The sequence below is a fragment of the Anoplolepis gracilipes genome, chromosome 11, assembly GCF_047496725.1.
Source record: "Anoplolepis gracilipes chromosome 11, ASM4749672v1, whole genome shotgun sequence".
In the NCBI taxonomy this organism is placed as follows: domain Eukaryota; kingdom Metazoa; phylum Arthropoda; class Insecta; order Hymenoptera; family Formicidae; genus Anoplolepis; species Anoplolepis gracilipes.
In genome coordinates this window covers 5,191,729-5,202,578 of record NC_132980.1, presented here as the reverse complement: position 1 = coordinate 5,202,578, position 10,850 = coordinate 5,191,729, and the positions used below count along the sequence as shown (strand labels likewise).

At 28.2% G+C, this 10,850-nt stretch overlaps 1 protein-coding gene across 2 annotated transcripts; it reads right to left on the bottom strand.

Annotated features, from left to right (window-relative positions):
- Window positions 1-3,437: 3,437 nt before the first annotated feature.
- LOC140671011 (probable G-protein coupled receptor Mth-like 3) lies at window positions 3,438-10,228 on the bottom strand. Of its 2 annotated transcripts, XR_012047659.1 has the most exons (6): window positions 8,947-10,228; window positions 8,658-8,736; window positions 6,949-7,136; window positions 6,637-6,802; window positions 4,905-5,681; window positions 3,438-4,835 (listed from the first exon to the last, which is right to left on the bottom strand). XR_012047659.1 is itself a non-coding variant. In XM_072901989.1 (5 exons), exons 1-5 carry the CDS (start codon window positions 10,022-10,024, stop codon window positions 5,309-5,311), a joined length of 1,884 nt encoding a protein of 627 aa, XP_072758090.1. In that variant the 5' UTR covers window positions 10,025-10,228; the 3' UTR covers window positions 3,438-5,308. The 2 variants fall into 2 exon arrangements, 1 of the variants encoding a protein (XP_072758090.1); XM_072901989.1 differs by having other exon boundaries at window positions 3,438-5,681.
- Window positions 10,229-10,850: the final 622 nt, after the last annotated feature.

The following is a 10,850-nucleotide window of genomic DNA, read 5'->3' as shown; positions in this document are numbered from 1 at the left end:
ACTTTGATAGTATAATTGCCGATTAATGAGGCAGTGTTTCCTTATATCTGTAATTATCAAACGATGTACGTAATAAAATCAACTGCGAATTTTAATCACTCATTTAGCATATCTTTGTTTTTCACATATTCATAACTTGGATTTGTACGTTTTTTCTTTTTAAAAATAAAATTAAGATTTTAACTGAGAACAAATATATCGACGTCATTTGAATATCATTATCTTTCATGAAGTTTGATGCGCGCTATGTAAATAACTACAAACCGGATGTTTTGAATAATATTTCATTGTCAACATTTATTTTAACTGACACATTATTTGATGTAAGAGATAATAAAAAAAAATTAAAACTTTTTATTCAATATTTGACTTTTTAATTATGTTTCGAGTTAAATACTTCAATTGTATCATATGCTTAATACAGATAAAAAAAATTCGTCATTTACTTGCTCCGTGAAAATGTTCTTACATGCAATGTATAATCTTGGTAACAAATTGTCTTTTTGCATATCGCTGAATAAATGCGTTTTCTTTTTGAAATTAATGAAGTATTTTTTAAGCATCCTGTATATATTTCTGTATATGTTCTAAATTTGTACCTTTTTAGGAAAAAATTTCAATGAAAGTAATTTTCATGCTAACCATAATAAGAGTATTAATACACATAAATATTCATTTTGACATTATTTGTGATGATTGCGACAACAATGCTCTTTTTTTAAGAAACAACGAAATCAATGTTCCCAAACGTATGGCGAGAAAAATTAGCGAAAAATACACATGTTGCGCGATGAATGGAAAGAGACTGCCATGGTCGACAAATTATCAATGATGGTAAAGTAACAAATTACCTACTAACAACTGTAAGAACGCACAAAATGTTTAAAAAATCTTATTGATAAGTTTCTACAAATACTGGGCGAGTCAATTTGGCGATATCGTAAAAAATGTTTAAAAAGTTAATATGTTAATTATGATTTATTACATTTTTGAAAATATTATGTAAAATCTTTATGGACTACAGGTAAATAATGATTTTTTTAAACTATAATTTTAGCTCATGGTGCATTTTTCTAAACTGAAACATATAAGAGTACATGGGGTAGAATGGCACCGCGGGATACAATGATGCAGAGTCGATATCTTTTTACAGAAATGTTACCATGTCATAAAATATGTTGCAATTATTGTTATTAGGTGTCTCTTTCTGCGTGCTGTTATCATTGGTCGCAATATTTTTAGTTTAAAGTTGTTATAAATTATTTAATGCACTTGCTGTGCTCTCCGCCACTGAGTTGTAATTCTTCGATATATTTACATAAGGTAAACAATGATAAAATTCTATTTTTTATTACCGTAAATACATTTATCTTTTAAAATGATCTTTTCTTATTCATTTTATAATGTATCTATGTAAATATTGATTAATTATAATTTTTTATATGATCAAAAGTAAATAAATACGTTTTGAAGTTTAATGAAATATTAGCCAATGAAATGTTATACTTTTTATTATATTTTTATATTAGAGAAAGAAAAAGAGTATACATGATGCTGTTTTTCAAAATTAATATCAAAAATTATTAAATTAAGAGATATTTTTCCATGTTTTAAAGAGAAAAATATATATTATAACAAGAGAATAGTTTTTATTTATTAATTTATAGTTATCATTTAAAGATACAAATCTATATTCTTATGTTCTATATATTATATTATAATATACAACTTTTAAAAAGTTTTAGACATAAATGTTAATGAAATAAACAAGTTTTGGAGGTAGTCCATTATACCCCGCATGAAAAGCGTATCACGAAAATCTAGGCTTTTACTAAATCAATAATCTCGTCTATTTAAACTATTATTTTATAATAAACTTGTTTTTTCTTATAGTGGATATTCCAAAGAATATTTTTAGTAAAAAAAAGATTGATTTATTTTTTTTAATATGTTGAAAACTTGCTCAATGCTTACGTTGGCCGTTCTACTTTACGTTCTCCTACACTTTTTTTGTTAAAAAAGTTTTGTTAAAGATTTCTATTAAATTTTCTTTTTCCAAAATATAAATTATATAACTTTTATATTGCTGTATTCATTAACTAAAAGGGAAATATTATATTAATAAATTAAAATTTTATTAAATTATAAAAAAATTAACAATATATACAATATATATATACAATACTGTAGGGATCTAATAATATTAATAAAGAGTAATAACAATTTAATAATAATCTACGTTATGTTAGCTTCGGTTATGTTTCAAAATTGCATGTTATTGTTTTCTTTCCTTTCTTTTCTTTACCTATATTATTGTTGACGAGAGAGAGAGGTTAATCACGAGACAAAAAGATACCGGTTGAACAGACAGAAAACGTTGGACGCTATGTGCGGACGGTAGAGAAATAATTGTGACAAGCGACGGCGTTTAGTTAGCCTTGTACAAGAACTGTGTTTTAAATGTATTCAAATTATTTATTAATATTAAATTTACATTTTTTTTTATTACCCCACAATACTATAAACTTTCTTGCAATTTTCTATCTGCAAAACACCTATATGTTTTAAGTATGTTAATAATTGTGATCTTACTTCGCATAAAAAGTTGAAAACTCATGTGGAACTATGCAGTAACAGTCACTGTTTCGCACTGATTACAGCGAACAAAAAGTGTGGAATTCGCTCAGTGTGGTAAGTTAAACCTATAGAATCATACAATGATAGATCTTATCTTTCTGTGAAAATATGATTTATAAGTTTAGGTATTTGCGAATCTCAAAAAATATATTTACAATACAAGTTTGCTATTTATAATTATGTTTGTTAACAATCTTTCATTTTACGATTTTTTGATTTGAAAATACTTGTAATTACAAATCATTGATATTAAATTTCTTTGATTTATCTGATTTATTTTCCACATCTGATAATTCGTCAACATGTATATTAAATACTTTACTTAAAAATAATAGATAGTTAGAAGTAAAGTAAAGAACAATAAAAGATTGTACAAATATTATAAAAAAAGTGCAAATAACAAATGTTTTTATCTTTGTCTAGACGTTCATCAATGTCAAAAACTAAAAAAAAATTAAAAACAAACAATCAGAAGTGAGGTAAATAATCGCATGTAATGTCTCGTGTATAAAACTAATCAATTATAGGCGAAAGATGCAGACATAAAACGGAATGATAATTTGGTAATTGCATGCGCAATAATAATTATTTTCATAGATACAGATACTTAAAAAACGAGCGACGATTAATTTCGGTTAATCATCAGATAGTTTTGCAAAAACTTGCGACAAAAAGAAATCTAGAATCAAAATGCCGTCATCAAAGGACTCATGTAAGAAATCGAGAGTAAATCGATCAGCCGAATTTTCGTAACATCTCGGTGACGCACAGGCACACAATATGAAAACTTTTATCGAACATAGTCGTCTACATTTTATTTCGAAACCAGATTCTGTTTCTCCTCATAAATTTCCTTATTTTAAGTTTACATTTGTACAAGGTTTACATAGGTATTTTGTTAGAATTTTATTATAAATACAATTGAAATTTCAATCCTGATAAATATTAAATTATTAATATTAAACGCATTGTATTATTAACATTAAAAAAATTGTCTTGTTTTCTGTAAAAATGTTTATGGTGCAAGATATTTTAAATTTAGATGAAATTTTGCTTAATCATTTTTAGATTAAAATTAAAAAAAACGTCAGACGCAAAATATACATATATTTGCATTATGTTACATGTATCAAATTAGATATGTTAACTGGATGCCTCGAAAAAAATGAGATAAACTTAACAAGGGCAAATATACAAGGTGTTCCTAACCTATTAATAGCACTTATTAATAGCAGATACTACAGTCATTTTTAAATGAGAAATGTTTGAACTAATTGAATTGTTCAAAACTCGCGCAATATATCAAAACATTTTATAAACATGTAATGTTGAAAGAATTTATAACAATTTCAATAATAATTTTAATAATTTTAACAATCCAGTTGGTCAGTTTTAAACGCCGACTACTAAAGTTGCAAACTTTAAATATTAAAATAATAACTAAATTAAGGCCGTCCTCTATGGTCAAATACAAACAATTTACAAATTGGCCAATGAGGGCCCAAGGTCAGTTATTAGTGAGCATACAAGTTTATTTATTTTTATTATTAAATATTTGCTTTTCTAGCCATCTAACTACAGATGCGAATGTTTCGGTCAATTGTTTGACCAGCTTCAGCGCAAATTATATATAACTAAAAGTAAAAACGCAACATACTTGACACAGTACAATTAAAATTAATTCAATTATATTACCATATTGATTAGACACTAACAACCATAAAGGTGAAAATTAAAAACCGAAAAAATGTGTAACTGTTAGTTGGAAATTCAGATTTTTACTTTAACATAATTATGTGTTTTCTTTACACCAATTGATTCGTCTCGTTATTCTGTGCATAAAAGTATTAGAGTAAGATAATCAAAAAATGAATATGTTACGAGATATCTTGTATTTTATGTCAAAATACTGCAACTTTAAAGCCTTATAACTCAAAAAATACTTAATGAAAAATACTTTGTCATAAGTATTTTGACAAGTTCTCGAGATGAGCTACAAGAATATGTAAAAATATATAGGGTGTTCCATTTAAAAAACTTAAAGTGACCTTCACGTGACCTTCAAATGACTTTTCAAGGTCAAACTAATGGTACCACCTTATGGCCTTCTCGAAACCATACAACTTTTGTCTGAAACATTTTTCTCTCCCGAGCTTGGTTTTCGAGATATTCGACTGGATGGATTAAAATGGTCCACCCTGTATATAAGATGGAATTATAAATTGAGTCTGGTAGGTAATATGTCAAACAAATAAAATTGTTAATACCTTAATATCCAAGGCTGTCAGTACCCAATACTTGACGATTACAATTACTTCTAATGTGATGTTTAGTGATCAACCGTCGGGACAAAACTAACCTTAATATAACAATAAACCCATCAAATTTTTGATAGATTGTTTATCATGTCCTTATAAGTAGCGTCTAAACAATCAGTATCTGTCTGCAAATTAAGACTATTTTTTGATTATTAATGTAAATCATTTCCGATAAAAATCTTTTATTACAAAACTTTTCGACATCTAATATTTCTACATTAGTCCAATTCTATGGTTGGTAATTACTCAGCTAGTCGTTTAAATATTAAGATTTCTGTCTTTAAATAACTTCACAGATCTGTTACTATCAAGTGATGCGGTAAGTTTGGGACATCCTATATATAAAATTGATCTCATTGGATAAATTCTTTGTTTATGCTTTCGTTTTGCAATAGTTTATATTTTTCCACAGAATTCATATGTTCGATATTGTGACGTACATGCTCAAAATTGTAAAAACCTTTACGTTTAAAAATTTTGAACCTATATCGGCGATTCTGACGAAAATGCTTTAACAGCATTTGTATAATTGTTTTCTTACACACAAATAAGATAAAAATACCAATTCCTTTAATTAATTCCAGTATAAAAATACTTAACACAATGAAAAATATTGTTAAATTAGTGTAATCCTTAACCACCCAAAAATCCAAAGCTGCCGTCATAATAGCCTCTATGGCTATTATAATAAATAACATTATAAACAATTTTAGATACAGATTGGCCCTGCAAATAAATATACAAATTTTTATTTTATACTTTAAAATTACGATATAAGTAATTATTAAAAGCATGCTGATGAACATTCTAATGCTTTATGAAGATAAATAATTCAAAAATTTGTAATAACTTTACATTTTTAGATTACATAGAAACAATATAATATACAAACAAACAACTATCAACCTAGCGAATAAGAGCCGTACGCAGATGTTAATGCGTAAATTTCTTAGAATTTAATTTTCTTCCGCGAAATTTGAAACGTGCACAGGGCACATATTTCTCACCTACGTCTCTTTAGGGGAGTAAAGGGGGTATAGAAATCTCAAAAATGAGAATCTATTTCTTGGTAAATACACCAAGTAAAATTTTAATTTCTAAGAAATTTACGCATTAATATCTGCGTACGGCTCTTATTCACCGAATTGATAACTGCTTGTTTGTGAATAATAAGAGCCTTATATTAGAAATATTAAATATGATATACAATATACAATAATAAATACTATTAATTTCATTAAATAAAAATGAGTTAATAAAATAAACTTTAAACTTATAAGAAGAGAGAGAAGTAGAAAGAGGAATAGTTGTATTTGTTTCGAAAAAAAATATCAATGAAAGTAATTTTCATGCTCAGAGGATTAATAGATATAAATATTTATCTTAAATTTATTCTTTTTGTTTATCATATTTTTTCGAAAATAACAGATACTGCTGAGAAAATTCTCGCGTAATTGAATAGCGGTAATAAATTTGTACAAAAAAAATCTCATAAATGATAAAGCACATTGCCGCAAGCAGAAGAATCTAAAAATGTTTAATTCATTCTTGTGTCGATAAATGTAAAAAATGACTGAAAACTATCAATTTTGCAATGCCGTCCACAAATGAATACGATGACATATATTTTATTAACTAAAATAGGAACTGTGTATCAATATAGAGTTATTTTCGTACGAACCATTTCTTGTTTTCATTATAACATCGGCTCTCTGCACCTTGAAGACGATGAGCTGTATCCTTCTCATAGCGCATAATCTTCAGTGCTGTATGAATGGATAAAATTATGCTAATAACAGTAGAACTAAATTTGGGCGTGAAATTGTATAACTGATCCGACGCACCAACTAAAATATAAAATAAAGCTTTTCAAATGGTATCATATATTGCAAGTATATAAAACATGCTCTACTTTTAAAATAAATTTTCAAATGGGTTATCCATAATTAAATATATTGTCAATAGAATTATGTTAACGCTAAGATACACTTACATCGAAACCAACATGTGTGGACCTGAAATCTCGGTCTGATCATGCTTTTCGGCACGCTAGGAACGAAATCCATGATGATACAGATAATAACCAAAAAGAAGGAAACTCCCCAAACAAAGATAGAATATAAAAGTTTTTTCCTGTTGTTTTCTTGTTGGTTCGCTTTCTTTTTTAACGAGCTGAAATTTCTGCAAAGAGCAGTTACACTTTACATTTAACCGGTAATAAATAAAAAGTTTGGATGCAAATGCACATTAAAAGAAATATGTTTTTGATTAAGAAGTTTAAAAATCTGTCTTTCGTAAATATGTATATGAAAGGTAAATATAGGGCACCCTTTTCCAATGACAACGATCCTGACATACGTTGTCAATGTCATTATTCTAAGTAACGTATAATGTTTTAGACGTGGCTCGTTGCTTATTAAGAAAATATTAACAATTAAAAAAATTAATGCAATCATCTGAGTTTGTTCAAGCATGAAGTTTACATTAGTTATATATATTTAAGTTGCATTGTTTATTAAGTGAACGTATAGCTGTGGGTGCGGCCCCTTCTCCTCTCCCTCTGCACTTACGAAGACAACTGACCAAATTCAATTTATTTTTTAGAGGTGAAGAAAGTTAAAAATTCAACTTCCTCAGAATGGGTTGGGTTAGCTTAATTTTTTCAGGATGAGAATACAGGGGATGGATCGCAGTCCCACCCTACAAGTGCATTTGATTAATTATACTTAAATAAACAAACGTATTAAAATTTGTATTCTACTTGATAAACTTTTTTGTTAATAATTTTTTAATAAACGATTTAGAAACTTTTGAACGTTAATCAGTATTAGAACTTTAACAAAATATGTCAAAGTCAGTAATTGAAAGCGGATCTTTTAATATCCATATTTACCCACTTACACTAAAAATATCATTTTATTAAAGAACCGGGTAATTGTTTATAATATCAATCAGCACACATATACACACGCGACACGATAAAGTATCTTCTCGTAATGCAATGCAAAATATTATAACAGTATGTTTTATATTTATAAATATATTGTCATAGATTTAATCTCAACAAATGGGTTTATATGTCACAAATGAGATTTCATTCTGTCGCGTTTGATTGTATTATATACACTGCCCTCCATAAATTGGGAAACAGATAAGCAGTTGTACGATAGTGATCTATGCAGGTTTGTGATATAAATGTATCATACGACAACAAATATTTCCATCTAGAACATTTGGAACACTTATACATGCCGAAAATATATCGGTGATTATTTTGTAATACCAGAGAATTCGAAGTTGAATTGCGCATGCTGCTCAGTTATAGCACGTACTCTGCTATAACTAGAACTATTACAGCTTATTAGATGTAGTGGCGCCTGTAATGCGTGCGCGAATTATAACTACACGTCAGGGTGATAAGATGTCATTTTTAAGTGCAATTTAATTTAAATTTTTGTACAATTTATAAAATTAATCACTATCACTGAAAATGACCCTGACGCCCCAGATTCCGTATGAATCACGACTCAAGATAGTTTTAATATATACAAACAATAATAAATCGATTTTATTATGTATTTCCTTTATATTAAATATTGTTATAGAGTGTTTCTAAACTTATGGAGAGCAGTGTATGTACATTCTAATTTTATGAAATTTAATTTATATTATAAATAATGTATGAGAAATTTGGTTACTTACCTAAATGTCCACCACATATCGAAACTCATTACACATAACCAGAAGTAACATGCTACAGAGCTGAAATAGCTAAGTAAACCTGCAATTATTTAGAATATTTTAAATGAACAACATTTAGAGAGGGTACTTTAAAATGAATGATAATTGATAAATTACATGTTTAAAAAAAAACTTTAATTTTTCATTAAGAATTTATTAAAATTTATGAAGAATAACAGAAGTATACACAAGTCAGTCAAATGTATATAGTAAATATTGCATTAACCGCATTATTGAGGCTATACTATACCGGTTGCAATACAGACAGAATACGCCAGATTACTCCGATTGATTATCTTTAGTAAGATGTTATTCAAGTAAAGGATAAACACTATACTGCTGTATTGACGCAACATGAAACCATGTATATTTTGAAGCTCTGGTAGTATAGTGTAAACCAAGAATAACATCAGCATACATAGCAAATTCATTAGAATGCAAATAAAAATGATTTTGTTTAACACATCATCCATCAGCGGTCGAAGGACTGTAGTGATATAATTATTTCTTTCTTCCATAATTTTTGTTAAAGTCTCCGTACAAGTAATTGCAATAACCTCATCATGATTCAAAAAGGCTAGGCAATAGGATGTTGATTCGACGAATTGGCCAAGGTAAGAAAGATATAGAGTACCGTTTTCGAAAAAAACGTATTCGTAATATGCCCAACCATTGTCATTAAGATTGATGCGTACAAATTTCATAGGTTCTGGGCACGGATTCTGAACAATCAATTGAAACATTTCGTCTATTTTCTTATATTCAGTTTGCATGTTTGTTTCGTTCCAGAATTTATATACATCTGAGAAAACATATTTAGGGCTTTCTTCAGTGCAATTGCGAAATAATAAGTTATACCGATCGCCGAGAGGACAGCAAAGGCGAATACAAGTTCCATTATCGCATGTCTCATATGGAACAATGTAATCTTCATTGTCATTTTCATTATTGATATGATTTTTGTTGCCGACCTTTGTAAAGTTTGCTCGAATCTCCCTCGGCAATCGATTACGTTTCTCAGGATATTTCACATAATGCATGAGAAATTCATTCTGAATCCAATCAACATCTTTACGACTGTTACTTCTGGAATTAATACGGAACACATCCTGAGCATCTTCGTAATCCATGATGAAATTTTTACGCAAATTATGTCGATTGAATATTGTCTCGTTGCCATTTCTCTCAGTGGAATTCACGTGAAGTTCGTATCTCACCACCAAATTGTTATCTTGCTTATTGTCAATTGTAAAATTCTGCAGAGGTTTTGTAGATGAAACGAAGAACAAAAGTGCACAACACCAAAATTTAAAACTTTTACCGTACATTGTCAATAATTTGTGAAATTAATTTGCTTTTTTGACAGTAATTTTTTAATTTAATATCTAACGGCTGCAATAATAAATTGCGGACACGAGAGTACGTATGTTGTTTGTCTGTGATGTTTTAATTACGACAACGATGCTCTTTTCCCGAGAGACAACGAAATCAATGCTCACGAATGTACAACGAGAAGAACTGGCGTTAAACGTACATATTCGCGCTATAAATAGGAGAAGACTGCCGTGATTGATGCATTATCGATTATAATAAAGAAGTAATTTACTTACTTATAAGTCATTTAATAGGATGTTTAAAAAAATTTTATTAATATACTTCTACAGATAGTAGACGAATTAACTTAGCGATATCGTAAAAATGTTTAGAAGCTAATGTTTTAATTAATATTTATATTAAACTTTGGAAAATGTTATATAAAATTTTTATGAAGCAAGACAACGGGTAAATAATGATGATTACTTGATCTGCATTAATACTTACGGTATACAGAGATAGATTCCGATTTTATTTTTTACTTTTTCATGCTGTACTTAAAAAAAAAATTGAGTCTAGATTTTGCGCTATCTAGCAGAAATATACTTAAGTAACGTGCCTACAAGAGTCTGCAGTGCATCTGTTTCATAGTTAGTCTGCCGCTAGCTACTGACAATGAGTAAACGTGTTTAACGTGTGTTTTGGGGTCGGTATATACGCCATGTATATTAACTATTTTGAAATATAAGTAGTTTTTGGATTTTTTTTAAGTTTTTTGTCAATGTTTAAAGATTTTTTAAAGCTTCTTAAATTATTTATATTTTTTTTTATAAAATTTAT